Raw genomic sequence first — 16,984 nt, 5'->3', positions numbered from 1 at the left:
TGCATCGCTGAGTGATGCAATCTCAGCTTGCATCATAAAGGCTGCATCCAGATACTACTTATATTTTTCTAAAAGATCTACACATGCGGCTGTCAGTAAAGGACCACACACGCGCACGCACGCACACATACATCGTAAAATGCCGAAGTCGTGCAGTTTTAAATTCTATAACACTTTCACCAGTCCTTACTCCTTATTTGTGTCTAATACTCCAGTTTGTCATGGGGGCATGTATGAAATGTCCATGAGTTAAAGTGACGGCCGAACTGCAGTTAAAGTCAGGCATCCTGCTGATTTAAAAGGGCACTTTTTGTCAGACATAGTAAGTTATCATAGTTTGCGTAGAATAGACCCACAGCTCCCAACCCAACTTTGACAATAGATTAACTGCAATATTTTTTTATCACACGATAAGAGTTTCGCATTAATGCAGCACGTTAACACCGATAACGGCCTACCACTAAATAGTTCCCAAATTATGTTTTACAGAGCAAGGAATTTTTTCACTATTTCTTATAATGTTTTTTTTTCTTCTTGAGAAAGTCTTATTTGTTTTTTTTCAGCTAGAATAATAGCAGTTATGAATTTTTAAATAACTTTTTTAGGTCAATATTATTAGTTATATATTATTATTAGCCCTATTAGCCCTTATTAAAGCAATATTTTTTTTCTATTGTCTACAGGAAAAACCATCATTATACAAGGATTTGCCTAATTAGCCGTAATTTGCAAAATTAACCAAGTTAAGCCTTTAATTTGCACTTTAAGCGGAATACTATAGTATCTTGAAAAATATGTTATTAAAATATATTGTACTGTCATCATGGCAGAGATACAAGAAATCAGTTATTTGAAATTAGTTAATAAAACTATTATGGTTAGAAATGTTGAAAAAATAAAGTGAATTGAAAAAAATTCATTCGGTTAAACTGAAATTGGGAAAAAAATATATAGGGGGGCTAATATCTCAGGAGGGCGAATCAACTATTAAAATGTTTACAAATTAGGCTAAATGAATTCAAATTGGTCACTTTCGGTTTGTGAGATGGAATAGGAATGGTGAATACATGTACCAAGATATGGCTTAATATAACATAAATAATGTCTCTGAATATAATATGATGTGAGTAAATCTGAAATTTTTACATTTCTTTTGGTCTATGTGGGCCTACCATTATTTTGGGTAAGAAGTCAAACGGACGCACACGTTAAGATACAGCCCCTCCGAACTGTTCGTTGTTAGTTCATGTTAGTAAATGCATTATCTAACATTATTGTACAGCCCTCTGGAATACTAGATTCTGATTGGTCAGTCATGGGATTCTACGGTATGTCATTCCCAAATAACAACTGTTTAAACTAATAACACACTCATAATTTGAATAATCTTGTCTGTATTAGTGAGTATATTTATATACATATTTATTTACTTATTGTTTTTCATGCCGCTGTTTTGGGCTGTTTAACACCATCTTGTGACTGAATAATACGTACGTTAGTGTATGCTCTAGTCAGCCATTTTTCTTTTTTAAAAGCTTAATGAAAAAAAGTTAGTCAATTATTACAGCTAGTAGCCATGTAATAAGTGTGATAATGTACAGGTGGTGTTTATGCAGAAGAAAGCCCTTCAGTCTTGTACAAGTTTGTCAGGATTTACTCTGTAAGAAAAAAACACCTAGGTGTACGTTATTCCTTTCATAACTAATGGAACCTCATTGTAAAGTGTAACCGATTTACATGTCTCTTTTTCATTCTCAGTGAGCGAGTACACCAATGCGTTTGCTTTCACCCAGTTCTGTGGGGTCCTCTGCGCTCCCTGGAATGGCCTGCTAATGGACAGACACAAAAGAAAACCCCTAGATCCAGGTCAGTCGACGCAAAATGGGAAAATTTGACATTAAATGCAAACCTTTAGTCCTCACCCCCATCTTTTTTGTAGATGTATCAGAGCGGGAAGCAGACCTGCGCTCGTCCATCCTTTCTCTGCTCCTCACTTCTCTGCAGTGTTTCTTGTTCTCCATCTGTGCGAGCATCCCGTTCCTCCCTCTCCAATACCTCACATTCATCCTGCAGGTCCTTAACCGATCTTTCCTTTACGGAGGGAATGCTGCGTTCATCAGCATTGCGTAAGTAAATGGTTGACTTAAAGGGGTCCTATGACGATTTTTCCACTTTTTAAATATTAGTCAGTCTGCAGTGTGTATGTTTGGACATTAAAAAGATCTACAAGGTTATAAATCTCCAAGTCCACTCTAAAGGGTGATACACTTACCAGCCACTTTATTAGGTACACCTGTCCAACAGCTTGTTAACGCCAATTTCTAATCAGCCAATCACATGGCAGCAACTCAATGCGTTTAGGCATGTAGACACCATCTGCTGCAGTTCAAACTGAGTATCAGAATGAGGAATAAAGGTGATTTAAGTGACTTTAAATGTGGCATGGTTGTTGGTGCCAGAAAGGCTGGTCTGAGTATTTCAAAAACTACTGGAATTTTCACGCACAACCATCTCCAGGGTTTACAGAGAATGGCAGTTCTGAAAGCAAAAAGGAGTCCTACCCGGTACTAGTAAGGTGTACCTAATAAAGTGGCCGGTGAGTGTCATTCATTCATTTTCTTGTCGGCTTAGTCCCTTTATTAATCTGGGGTCGCCACAGCGGAATGAACCGCCAACTTATCCAGCAAGTTTTTACACAGCGGATGCCCTTCCAGCCGCAACCCATCTCTGGGAAACATCCGCACACACATTTACACACACACTCATACACTTTGGACAATTTAGCCTATGTAATTCACCTGTACTGCATGTCTTTGGACTGTGGGGGAAACCAGAGCACCTGGAGAAAACCCACGCGAAGGCAGGGAGAACATGCAAACTCCACACAGAAACGCTAACTGAGCCGAGGCTCGAACAAGCGACCCAGCTACCTTCTTGCTGTGAGGTGACAGCACTACCTACTGCGCCACTTCTTCGTCTGCCGGTGAGTGTATATTGTTTTAAATATTTATATTTTTAAGAACTACAACAAATGGCTTGTTTGAAGTACAAGCATTGTTTTCCAGGATTTATGATGTCACAAAATAGCCCAAACGGACTTTCATTTATCTTGCTGCATGCAAAAGTTCTGTACGATCCTCTTGACCAATTGTTTTGGCTCAGATTGATTATAGTGTGATATATTTGATACTCCGATCCTTAAATACGTGTAACAACACCTTTTATCGAACATCATAATAAAGATCATATTATCTGATCTATGACGGCTGATGGGAGCTGCTACGTTAGTTAGATTAGAGCTGCTGGATTTACAACATGCAAACTTATCAACTTCTCTCAAAATACATGAAGGTAACTTGGAGAAGAACAAGCGTATTTGGTTAACTGTATATCTGTTATCGGTTGTGAATAACACATAAGTTTATGTGAAAATAATTATCATTGCTGCCTCCATATACATCAGCATGTATTTGACAAGCCATGAATACTTAGTTTTTCCACTACAAGTTTATTTAAATGTCTGCATTCCAAAACAAACTGTCACCTTGGAATTATAAGGTTCTCTCTGCGTTCTGGATAATTTTGAGATATTGAGCTTCAAAGTTTTTGCATTCCATATAGCAAACAGGATGTGTGTAACATTTGTTTTTAAATAAAAAAGTATTAAAATGAAAACAACTGATAAAAAACATCCCATAATGCAAATAAGTTGTCATTAAATAAGAATATGGCAATAACTCAATTTTGACAAAAATGTCATAAAGAACCTTTTAATTTTAAGGTAACGAAATGTTGTTTTATTGAATCAACTGCTAAGTTTTGATGGGATTTGTTGCCTGGGCAAGAGTTGGGGTAATACAGTCTTAACCAGTGCTTAATTATCAATGAATAATTCTCTGAACAAAACTAGAAAATAAAAGTTACTGTGACCGAAATCCACCTAACAGTTTCTGTTTTCCCGGAACATGACGTCATTAAACAGTGATAGTATAAGATTATAATAGGACCTCTTTAAATATCTCAATTATGGCAGTTTATTCTGCTGTGGCGACCCCAGATTAATAAAGGGACTAAGCCGAAAAGAAAATTAATGAATGAAGTTATCTAAATTGTCTCTTGACTGGCATCCTAAATTCACAGGTTTCCTGCCAGACATTTTGGGAAGCTGTACGGTCTGGTGATGTCTTTATCAGCTGTGGTGTCATTGCTTCAGTATCCCTGCTTCGCCCTCAACAAAGCTCTTGGAGGAGACCCACTCTATGTAAATCTACTATTCTTACACCCCTTTATCAACTAGAAAATAATAATAATAATAATAATACATTTTATTTGTAATGCGCTTTTCTTATACTCAAAGCGCTACAGGCAAAACACTAAAACACAATACAAGCAAAACAGCACAACAATAAAAGATGCAATAAAACAATAAAAATATGAACCATAAGATTTAATTTAAACAAAATGATCATCCTAAATTAAAAGCAAGGCTAAAAAGGTGAGTCCTAAGAAATTTCTTAAAACAGTCCAGAGAGGCAGCATTCCTAATGCTGATGGGGAGTTCAGTCCAAAGCTTAGGCGCACTGTGTGAAAAAAAGAAAGAGCTGTTGTAACTTGCATTACATTACATTAAACTTAAGGAATTAGGTTACACATTTTCAATATACTTTGCATTAAATTAAACAGACTTAAGACAAGCATGAACAAATATCCCCAGTTCTTTTCTCTCTGGGCTGGCTGCTTGTTAGCTCACGGATTTTAAATGATTAATGTTTGTTTATAAATCCCTAAATGGTCTGGCACCATCCCATTGATCAGATATCATACGTGTATCCAATCCTGGTAGGTCACTAAGGTCATCTGATCAGTTTATTCTTTCTGTATTGAGGTCCCGGTGTAAATCACCCCAAAATATTGGAAGAAGCTTCCACCCCACATTAGACATGTTCCATCTCTTTCTGTTTTCAAAAACTTTCGCATCTATGTTTGTTAGCATTTGAGTCTTTGTTGAGGGTTTTGTCTTATGTTTTAATTGTTATGTATGTGCGGTATGACTTGTTATTTTCATTAGTATTGATTGTGTTTAGCACTTTGGGCAATGTGTTGTAAAAAATGTGCTATATAAACTAACTAACTAACTAACTAACTAACTAACTAACTAAAGATGCAAAATTAAGGATTTAAGTATTAACTTTTCCCCCTGAGAAACCGAACAAAATAAAGTGACCTTATACTTAAAAATTACTTATGAATTAATTCAGTTTTCTTGTTATTGATCAGTTTTATATTGGCGATGATTGTGAGTGGTAGATGATTGTGTTTCCCTCTGTTTTTTCTCTTTTGGTCACAAAAATGTCAATTTTGCCTTCCTGAATCCTGCAGAATCCCCTCTCAAATCTAATTAGACCATAATTAAAAACTTGCCTCTCCTCAGTTTATTTGTAATCAGTGAGTGGTACTGTTTTTATTTCTTTAGGTGAACATCATATTGACTATCCTGACTCTACTGGCCTTCATTCATCCAGTCTACGTGTTTCTCCACTGCAGAGAACTGGCAAAACACAGAGAGAATTCTAGGAATTTGGAAGCGTCAATACAGGAAACATCCATGTATTAATTTAAACCACAGTACTTGAATATGCAAATGATTATGCAATTCTATATAGGCCTTATAGCTTTGGTAGGTGACAAAGGGAAAATATTAAAGGGAATGTTCACCCAAAAATTTACTCACTGTTTATTCTCAATTGGACCCCTTAAGTGGATCCTTCTTTTCTGTTGAACGCAAAAGAATATATTTTGAAGAATGTTGGAAACCTGTAACCATTGACTTCCATTGTATGAAAAACAAACACTATGGAAGTCAATGGTTACCAGTGTGTCTTCTTTTGTGTTCAGGTTGTGATGAGTGAAGGGTTAGTAAACGAAGAAATTTTTTATTTTTGGTGAGTGGACTACCCCTTTAAGAATTGTAATTATTGTGTGTTTTTACCATGAAAGTGTTTTTTAGAGATGCAGTCATAAACTCAAGAGTCAATTGTAATGATTTCCATTTAATTTAATACCTTGTTGAATATATACAATCTTTACGTGTACAGAAATAACAATAAAAATATTAAAGTCTTTTCACTGTTGTTTTCAAGAACATATATAGTAAGAAAAAGAAACATCGGTTTAAACACAGACGTAAGCAAGGAGAGATCAGAAACAGTCAGAAACATAGGGATCTCCAGGCAGTTGTGTTCAATAACTCTAAACCCTTCCAGTTTTGCATGCTAATATCCCGTTCCCTTAGGGAAAGCTATTAACACAGTCCTAAAAGCCTCATCCAGGAACTCTAGATCCATTAGCCAGTGGTTTACTGTCCAAAACACACATAATACTAATTCATATCAGCTGCTGACTTAAAAATCATGTACATTCGATCATATGCATCTTTCAGTAGTGAATGTTATTGTCCAGTTTTTTTATAGCATGATTATATGGGTAATGTGTTTTACAGATTGGTACTCTTACAGTTCTTGTGTGTGTGTGTGTTTGTGTGTGTGTGTGTGTGTGTGTATGTGTGTGTGTGCGTGTTCTTTGGTCTGGTTTAATTTGCTATTTTTTAGTCATGGTTGGTAAAATTGAATACCAAATGTTTAATAAATTATAATTATTAGAAAACTGTTTTCTTCATAAAAGCAAACGTGTGGAGTATGAAGTTTTTAATAGAGAAATATAATTTATTATATATTTTTTAAGCAACCTACAAATATAGACATCTGGGCTAAAATAAGGCTAAATATGGGCTGTCAGTGAAAACCTAATCGACATATAATTATACAAAAATAAACTAGCCATCAAATAGACATGAATGAATGACTACACGTGGGAAGTCTATCTATTTTAGCCCAGATGTCTGTGTTTGGACGTCTTTTTGATTTTTTTTTTTTTTAGAAAGAACATTAATTGTTGGGTAATTTAAAGTAGGAGACGCATATTTCACTCTTCACAGTAAGAGTTGGCAAAGTGCTTGTTGTCTTCCTTTTTCGCGCGTCCTCACAGTTAGCGAGACATCATTCGGACAAACTCTGTGAAGGAAAGAAGAAAAACAGGTCAGTTTGATGTAAAGTAGAACAGTTTTCCCTCGTTAATCATTTAGATACAGCCTCAAAGTGATTCTTCAGCTTTATACGAGCAGATACGCCTTTGTTTCACTTCCAGGGTGTCGAATATTATAAAAAAAAATTTGACAGGCTAACGTTATAGCTCATTTTACAACGGTCATGAATTTTGTTTCAGAACGTTTGAACCAGTTTGAAACAACTGTAAGATGAGTAATTGATGACAGAATTTAGCTTTTTGGTCGAATTAAGCTTGAGTTATTTTTATCATTATTTAATAACGTTAAACTCTAAATAGGAAACTGAAACTGCCACTAGGTGGCGGTAAATATACGATGATCCGTCATTTAGCCATTCAAATCAATGATTCATTAAGAAATCAAATGAATGGCTCTATTTCCAATTTCATTTTTAGGCAAAACATTATTGTTATTTACTGTTGTACAGAATCAATATCACATTTGCACTTTTGCTATTCAGGAATAAAACAGCTCTTGTGTGAAGTTGTTTAATTCACATCATATGATAAAATGTCAGACAAAACCTTCTAGGTGCAATTTACCTCAGTATCTTGAATTTTAAAGAGACAGTTCACCTGAAAATGTGCTTCTTCATTTACTCCCCTTCAAGTGGTTACAAATGAAGATACTTTGACGAATGTTGGAAACTAGCCACTGATATCCATAGTAGAATTTTTTTTTATGTCAATAGCTAATTTCCAACCTTCTTCAAAATAAAATATTGTGTTTGTATTCAACAGAGGACAGAAGCTCAAATACTGACAGGTAAAAATACACACATTTTTTTCATTTTAAGGCACGCTATAGGCATCATCATATCATCATGTATCATGTTCATCTCCAAAAGCAAGATGACTTAACTGTATTAAAATGATGGTTCTGATGTCTATGAAATGAATATGCAAGAATCTGTTTAAAATTCGAGAGCTTGAAGAAAAAAAGTAAAAATCTAACCTTCAAAGTCAACTAGGCCGTCTCCATTGAGGTCCACATCCCTGAGGATCTCATCAATCTCTCTGTGGTTGAGCTGCTCTCCCATCAGCTTCTTCATGGCTTCCCTCAGTTCAGCCAGACTGATCTGACCGTCACCATTGGAGTCAAACTGAGAGAAAGACATCCCAGAGATTACAGAACATTAATGCGATGTGTGATGATCTGGCAACAGTGTAGGCAACTAAACTTATTTGTAGCTTTTGTAAAAATTTGATTGTACTATAGATTTTAAAGTCTAAAAGACACCTTAATATGACACACAGTTTTAAAAAGTGTGTTAAGTACAAAGTTGGCAACAATGGCAAGTTTTAAAAGCATTGGGCATAAGAATTTGGACAATTTGTAACTTTAATAGCAATTAATTTTATTTAATTACTTTACACAGTGAAGACTATACAGTACAATTTTACAATTGTTTGCTTGGTTATAATCTGAGTACCCTTTGACCAACAAACAATGTTTATTTTATTTGTATATTTTGCTCTATTGCACTTTTATGCTTGTAGATAGGGCTGGGCGATATGGCTAAAATGCAATTTTGATAGTTATTTTCCATATTGAATGATAACGCTATATATTGATATTAGTTGATAATGCTTCCAGATTAAAAGAGTACCCCAGCAATGACTGAAGTCTCAAAAATTAGGAGGGTCCAGTAAGTGGCATAACATATTTTCAGCCGATAAATTTTCGGTGGCCGAAAATTTGATACATCTTAAATGTATCGAATTCGATAAATCTCGAAAATTTGATACATCTCAAATCTCTACATCTCGGTGGCCGAAAATTCCATATCAACACGCTTTTAGATTCCATTGTTGCACATTTGAAAAGGTCTTAGATAAATATAGAGTAAAAATGTCCAGAGCTTATCATTGCTTTTGACATAAATTTTATTGCGATTCGATATAATATCATTTTATCGGCCCAGCCCTATTTGTAGATCATTTATTATATTGCAGATGGACACCCTGACAGAATCATCCTAATCAATCTAAATTGATGAATTCTTTCAAACTAGAGCAATTTAAGTCACCTGGTGAAATTGTATTCATATTAGCATAGACATTGCAGAAAAACTTAATATCACAATGTCAGATTTTTCCAATATCGTAAAGTCCTTCTACACTATGTGTACATTATATACTATATGTGTTACTTTTGACAACAGGACAAATCGATTTTGCACACTTTAACATTAACTTAAAATTAAAAGCATTCAATATTAGTAATAGGATTTCACCATCAATTTATTTACCACCCGTTTTTACCGTCAAATCAGCATATTAGAAACATTTTGGATTTTGTAGGAGGATTATGTAAAGCTAATTGCTCCTTAAAGTTTGGAACATGAATAGCCTATATACGTATTACATTAGAAAACATTTGTTATTAAATTTTAATTGTTAGGTGATTTTATATTGCAATACTGTTTCACAATAGTTTCACAATTTTTACAGCATTAAACAAATGAATGCAGTCTTGATGAGCGATAGAAAAAATCTTAACAAACATTTAAAACTCACACTGAAAAAAAACATTGTTATTATAAAGGGGTTAATTAATTACAAACACAGTTATTGTGAGCATTAAACAGCGACAGTACCTCTCTAAAAGCTTCTCTGAGTTCTTTCACTCCAATCATATCTGCCGTTTCAGCCAGCATCTTTGGTCCCATCAGGTCTACAAAGTCCTCAAAGTCCACTCTTCCGCCACCTAGTGCACAAACAAACGACAGTATTGTCAACACGAGTAGTTCAGATATGAATTATGTCCTTTAGAAAAACACTCATAAGATAAGTTTGTCACTTACAAATCTGCTGACTAAGTTCAATCAGCTCCATTTCTGTGGGCATGTAGCCCATCGTCCTCATGCACTCGCCCAGATCCTTACAGCTAATGAAGCCGTCTTTATCTTTGTCAAACTCTCGGAAAGCTTCTTTCAGCTCTGAGGGCAGAAAACACAATCTGAGAGTAAGACAGCATGCTGTGTAATCTGTCACTAAGAGGATTCTGAAGGAAAACGGTACGGTAACCGCTAAAATCATTTGCAGAATGAATAGTTGGTAAACATTATTCACACTTATGCAAAGTAGCCAATGTTATGTTTTTCTTGTGTAGACCACAAATGGTGACAATAAAATCATAGCAGGGTCTGTCGAGCAAAAAAAAAATGATGTACAAAAGATCATATAGGGCCTTAAAGGGTTAGTTCACCCCAAAAATTTGCTATTAATTACTCACCCTCTTATTCCAATCCCCTTAGACTTTTGTTCATCTTCAGAACACAAATTAAGATATTTCAGATGAATTCTAAGAGATTCTCAAATAGACAGCAACAGTTTCCTAATGCAGTGTTTCCCAACCATGTTCCTGGAGGCACAACAACAGTACATATTTTGGATGTCTCACTTATATGACCCATTCATTTCAGATCAGGTTTTGGAGTCTAGTGTTCTAAAGAGTTGATTCAGGGGTGTTTGATTAGGAAGAGGTTGAAAATACTGTTGGTGTGCCTTCAGGAACAGGGTTGGGAAACACGGCCTTAATGTAAAAAAAAAAACCCCAAAAACATTATATTCAACTGTCATGACATTAACCACACTTTTTACAATTATTAATAAGCCTTCATATTGGCAATATAAGCACACAACCTTATGTGATGGTAAAGATGTATGCAAATAATGACCAAGTTTACATGGAGATCAGTAATCAAATTATTTCCTTTAATCTAAATAAGACAATGATATGATTAAGGTGTTTACATGAGTTGCTTTTTGAATGCTTCTTTCATGATGTCATTCTACATGTTAAAGCACATCATTAGATTAACATCATTGCGTCATCATGATATCCACATTTCCTCCAGAGTTTTATGTAATTTCAGGTGTTTCATTTTTAGTTTCTTGACTTTAACTGCAGTTTGGCACTTTCACTTTCATTCAGGAACATTTCATTCATGCCCTTGTGACAAACGAGATATTGGATGCGAGTATAAACTGCTGGAAGAGTGCTGTTTTAATAGAATTTTATACAGCATGCTGTATGGAAAAAACCTCCACATTTCATGATGCAGGTGTCTGGTCTTTTAGTGACTAGGTGCACAGAATAGTGTCACACAACCGTGTGTGTATAGAATATTTTAAAGCAAAATGCGGCAAAAAGGTAATAGTTTGATTAAGGTGTTTACATGTCTGTATTGCACTTTAATAATATGACCAAAATGGGCACACTCCACATGTCTTAATTCCATTTCTGTTTAGTTCGATTATGACTTTAGTCGGATTATGGTAATCAAAATTCGCTATTTACACGGTAGACTCTTAATCAGAGTATTGTCTTAATCATATTAAAATTGCCTCACAAAAGTGTTCTTGTAGCTTTGTATGATTACAGTTAAACCACTGAAGTCACGTGAAATGTTTTTGGTTCCTTTTCTAGACTCTTTTTTAACTCTTAATTTCCATATTTTGTGATTCACAAGGGTTTCTGTTCATTTACGGTTGTGAATTGCATTATGGGAGCTTGATTTCTGCTCTGATGACTTTTGATGCTGAAAATTCAACTCTACAGTTTACCAAAGTGACTTTTATTAACATTTTAGTAGTTTGAAATATATAGAAAACCAAGTCTCTGGAAAAAAACAGGAAATGTACTGGCAGTTTATTGCAAGGTTTTTGTACCATAATAAACAACACCAACCCAGACAATATATCATTTTAAACAATTAAAAATGTTAATAAAAGTCACTTTTTCAATCTTTTGAAGGTTAAAAGTTGTTGGAAGAAAGATCAAGATCATGAAGCCTAAATAAAAAACATAATAAACAGGAAAAATAAAAACATAAATCACAAAATACAAAAAACTGCCAATTTATGCATATTTTTTAGTGTACGACATCTCTCAGATTTCATCCAAAAATCTGTAAATACTCATTTTAATTCTTTTTTGGTGAAAATAATCTTTTAAAATGCTGAGAAAACTGGAAGTTCTCGTTTTTTGTTTCACAGAATCAACAAAATCATTTAATTATATTGGTCATTTATCCATTCAGTGCATATGACTGAAGGATTTAGAGGAGACTGAAGGTAGACATTGATAAATACGTCAAGTTAATGGCAAGAATCGGTGTGGATGGAGGGAGAGAAGTCAATAAAAGTAGGAATTACAATATTTTGATTGGTGGGAGGGTTAATCGGTGTGACATAAAAACATATTAATAATGTCAGATATTTCTGTACCTTCAATTTCCTCTGGCCGTAGATCTCTGTCCTGTAGTGAGTACAGATTTCAAAGAGACATGCAGAGACAGACTATTAGGACAGACACAGATATAGACAGGCACATACATAGAGAAACACACAAGAACATGCAACACTTATTAATAAATAATACAATATTTAGTATAACATAAATATTAATAGACCCCTGACTAATAAAGGGACTAAGCTAAATGAATAGTTGAATGAATAATAATAAAATATGAAATTGTATTATTTATCAGAACAAATCAAATGAGAGTATGATCCTGTATGATAACATTTGTTTTTATCTGCTTTGCATTTGAAAAAAGAGTGCCCACACACAAAATTAACGTCTACCTGAAATCAAAATGAACTATTCTGGAATACTTGATTCTGATTGGTCAATTGCATCATCCAGTGCATGGTTTGTCATTCCCTGAATGCTGTAAGTAAAAACTATCGGAAGGGCTCATCCCTACACCCTAATCCCTTCAAAATTACTCTCTGGAGTGACAGCTTCGAAGGGATAAAGGGTGTAGGGGTCAAAAAAGCTATTTTGAGTCTATAATGAGACCATCTTGATGGGTGTCTCACTTTTTGTCTGCTGGTTGACGCTATAATTTAGATTTATTTTATAACTCATAACTATTACAGCAATAGGTAGAAAAATTCTACACAGCAAAATCCTCTGAGTCACATTTACTCAGTTCAGAGAGTATTTGGTCCCTCTTTAAATAATGGGAAACAGGTTGGTAATAAGTAAAGCTGCTCTTTGTGGAGTTGTTTAATGATCCTCTGCTGAGATTTTGAGAGAGTCACTGTATTATGAGTTAAGAGTTACTGTATTTCAGCTGATTTCATCTAATGCTTTTGTGTTTCTCTGTTGTGTTTTTGTTTTACAAGAAGGTGTTCAATTTAAAAGAAACTGAGTCAATTTTACTCAGAGGATTTTGCTGTGTACACATAGCCTAGATCTTTAGGTAAATTTGAACTCCGAGCTTTCAGTTGTCAACTGAAATCACTGTTGCAAATAATCATGGGGGTCTAAAATCTACATCATTTAGGCCAGTTGTGAGCACTTGTGTTTGGATGTGGCGGCACTTAAATATGGCAGCCATGATTGTTTTCACTCCAGAATGTATTGTGTTTTGGAGCACACTATAAGAACACAGGCTCATCTGGGTAACTCAACATGGTATTTTTAGGTCATCCGGCTGTCACAGACTCACTCTCTCATTTCATAAACGAAGCTGTTGATATAGCTTCCCCTCTAAAATAAATATGTAAATAAACTAAACTGAGAATGAAACTGGGCGTCATGATGGCCTCACAGCAAGGTCGCTTTTTTGAGTCTTGGCTGGGTCAGTTGGCATTTCTGTGTGGAGTTTGCATGTTCTCCCCGTGTTTGTGTGGGTTAGCTACGGTAACTCCGGTTCCCCCACATAGGTATAGGGGAATTGGGTAGGCTAAATTGTTCATAGTGTATGTGTGTGATTGGCAGTGTATGACTATTTCCCAGTGATGGGAAACTGGAGAACTTTTATTCGGGATGAAATGAGAATACATTTATTTGCTTGTTCATCACAAAATCCGATTCTGAATATTGGCAACTTAAAATAGGCTAACAGTCAGGAAGGAGATTAAAGATTACAATAGATTTTGAACAAATGATTCAATGACTCACTTGTAAAGACCCTTTTTTTCTTGATTAATAATTTTTTATCTTGTCTTTATCTTGTTCGTGTGGGTTTCCTCTGGGTGCTCCGGTTACCTCCATAGTCCAAAGACATGTGCTATAGGTGAATTGGATGAACTAATTTGGCCGTAGTGTATGAGTGTGTGTGTAAATGAGTGTTTATGGGTGGTTGCCAGAGCTGGGTTGTGGCTGGAAGGCCATCCGCTGAGTAAAACATATGCTGGGGACTAATAAAGGACAAAGCTGAAAAATGAATGAATGATTCACTGAAATTCAATGAAATTTAAAAATGTACTTGTTAAATATATATGAAAAGGGGGCAACACCAAAAGTTCCAAAGTATTAAATTTATTCATTCACACAGTGCATGACGTTTCGAGCACACAGGCTCCTCATCAGCTTAAAATACTCAAAACATCATACACGCTGAGATAGCCTTTTAAAGTGAATACATTTGTTTTTTTGGCCACTTTTCATACTTGCGTACTTCAGTTTTAGCTGAGCACCCAATTAAGATTGATGTGCAAGCTTTTAAAAAATGTACAATGTAGTTGTCGCCACCTACTGGAGTCCTAATGAAATTGACAATTCAATTGAGGCCTCGAGGCTCGAGTTACTTAGAAGTCTTATAAGTTATAAGAAATTGTCTATTTTTAGCACTACAGTTGACATCAGTGTGTATTTCCAATCTGATATTCAATATCCAAATGAAAATATGAATATTTGTAACACAGAAATAACGGCAGACCTACTGTGTGGCTAAAAAGAGTTTTTTTTAGCTACAACAACTGTTGTCTCTGGATCAGTGCCAGTGTAAACCTATCTTCTCTGTTCCAAGAAATGATTCATTTGATTCTGAATGACCATCATGACAAAACAAATCCTGCACAGGGGCGGCATGGTGGCTCAGTGGTTAGCACTGTTGCCTCACAGCAAGTAGTGTGCTGGCTCTATCACCATTTGACACTTCAGTCTGGAGTTTGCATGTTCTCCCCGTGTTCGTGTGGGTTTCCTCTGGGTGCTCTGGTTTCCCCCATAGTCCTAAGACATGCACTATAAGTGAATTGAATAAACTAAATTGGCCGTAGTGTATGAGTGTGTGTGTGTGTGTATGGATGTTTCCCAATACTTGGTTGCAGCTGGAAGGGCAAAAAACATATGCTGGAATAGTTGGCGATTCATTCCACTGAGGTGACCTCTGAAATAGAGACTAAGCCAAAGGAAAATGAATGAAATCCTGCACATATGCTATAAGATCGACTTTTATACTATACTTTAACTACTTTTTTTGTCCCAATCTTCACTTCAGTATGGAAATGTATTTTATGTTTCTACTTTTAATATAAAGTATTTCTATTATTTGAACTCTGTGTTTCCTAGTATTACGATGAGTAAAATATCCTTATAATAATAATAATAAGCATCGTTGGTAATAACCCTTTGATAATATCATGTCTTCATGCAAAAGCGATCAAGAACCACAGTGTTATGATATTATGGATTACATCTTGTCCAAGGACAGAAAAAGCACACACACGTGGGATTGCCAGATATTCATGTTCGTGGAAATGGCGAAAGTCAGTCATTAAAAACATTATCATCATCATAAAAAAGAACATACAGTGCTACGAAATCTAGTCTGAATCAACATTTACACATTACATAAGTAAGATAATAACAAATGGTGGAGTGATTTAGATTTTGATCTGATCGACTGAGCCTGTGTTTTGGCAGTGGTCAGACAGAACATATTCACACAGCTGGCCAGTATTTAGGCTGATTACTAGTGTGAATTGGCAAGCATGATGCAAGCAGCAGCAGGATAAGGTCACTATGGTGAACAGATTACAAGAGTCTGCATTGCCAGGCAACAAATAGAGTCAAATGTAGTTCACTTATTATTGTTTTTTTTTGTGTGTGTGTGTAAAATTCAGGTATGCACTAACCACTGGAACATATTTACCAATTTATGTAATAAAGATTACTCTAAACATACAGTATTGATGTACCAGCCAACAATTTTAGATTCTGAAAATGTTCCCCTGACGCTCCCATTAACTTATATAACGTTACTTTTTAATGTTCTAATGATGTTTAAAACATCAAGATTTTATGCTAATGTTCTTCAAAACATTTTCATGATGTTTCTGTTTCATGTGATGTCATCATTTAACATTATTTAAAACGTTCTAAGAAAATTCCATCCATATCAATATTCTAAGAACATTTTCATAATGTTTTCAGTAAGTAAAGAAAAAAAATATTATTGGGATTGAAACATTTAAAACAATGTATTAACGTAATTTTGACAATGTATTAACATAATTTTTTTTGGTAATCATAATGTTATTCAAAATGTTTTCTTAACATTTTAATCTCATGTTATATTATTGTTCTCAGAAAGTTACTTTAAATGTTATAAGAACATTGTATTTACGTTATAATAATGTTATACTGTATGTTTTTCAATCAGCAATTGAAACAGTTACAGGAATGTTCCAAAAAATGCAATAGTGTTACATGCTAACATTTCATTCTTACGCTATATTATTGATCTCAGAAAGTAAAACGTTTTTAGAACATTGCATTCACATTATGTTAATGTTATATGTTAACAAGAACATTCCAAAAACATTATTTTAATTGCTTTACATGCAAACATTTATTCTCATGTTAAATTATTGATCTCAAAAAATTAATTTAAATGTTTTTTGAACAATTGCATTCACGTTATATTAATGTTATGAGCATGTTTTTCTTATCAACGTTACAAGAATGTTCCAAAAAGCATTATTTTAATAGCTTTACATGCAAACATTTTAATCTCATGTTATATTATTGATCTTAAAGTTACTTAAAATGGTATTGGAACATTGTATTTATGTTATATTAATGTTATACTGTAAGTATGTTTTTCAATCAACGTTA

At 34.6% G+C, this 16,984-nt stretch overlaps 2 protein-coding genes and 1 long non-coding RNA gene across 16 annotated transcripts in view; 2 read left to right on the top strand and 1 right to left on the bottom strand.

Annotated features, from left to right (window-relative positions):
- Window positions 1–16,984, top strand: part of slc43a3a (solute carrier family 43 member 3a) — a 41,346-nt gene that overhangs the window by 15,436 nt on the left and 8,926 nt on the right. For 4 of the 9 annotated variants that reach the window (XR_015475889.1, XM_087236298.1, XM_087236297.1 and 1 more), the window contains 4 exons: window positions 1,759–1,866; window positions 1,940–2,126; window positions 4,141–4,261; window positions 5,474–6,122. Coding sequence is in view for 8 of the 9 variants with exons in the window: in XM_087236298.1 (XP_087092424.1) it covers window positions 1,759–1,866; window positions 1,940–2,126; window positions 4,141–4,261; window positions 5,474–5,614 (557 nt within the window). In the remaining variant the exon portion in view is untranslated. 9 annotated transcript variants of the gene reach the window in all.
- cabp2a (calcium binding protein 2a) overlaps window positions 6,031–16,984 on the bottom strand; it is a 37,040-nt gene continuing 26,086 nt past the window's right edge. For 3 of the 6 annotated variants that reach the window (XR_015475887.1, XR_015475886.1, XR_015475888.1), the window contains 6 exons: window positions 12,358–12,388; window positions 9,930–10,064; window positions 9,723–9,832; window positions 8,078–8,225; window positions 6,911–7,070; window positions 6,031–6,761 (listed from right to left, as the gene is read on the bottom strand). Coding sequence is in view for 3 of the 6 variants with exons in the window: in XM_087236294.1 (XP_087092420.1) it covers window positions 7,045–7,070; window positions 8,078–8,225; window positions 9,723–9,832; window positions 9,930–10,064; window positions 12,358–12,388 (450 nt within the window). In the remaining 3 variants the exon portion in view is untranslated. 6 annotated transcript variants of the gene reach the window in all.
- On the top strand, window positions 6,820–9,513 carry LOC147846985 (uncharacterized). Its single transcript, XR_015476877.1, has 2 exons — window positions 6,820–7,094; window positions 7,864–9,513. It is a non-coding gene; the product is annotated as an uncharacterized LOC147846985 (long non-coding RNA).

The sequence above is a fragment of the Danio rerio genome, chromosome 1 (genome assembly GCF_052040795.2).
Source record: "Danio rerio strain M-AB ecotype USA chromosome 1, GRCz13ab, whole genome shotgun sequence".
Taxonomy (NCBI): Eukaryota; Metazoa; Chordata; class Actinopteri; order Cypriniformes; family Danionidae; genus Danio; species Danio rerio.
The sequence above is the reverse complement of the archived record's forward strand: the minus strand, read 5'-3'. Positions and strand labels throughout refer to the sequence as shown.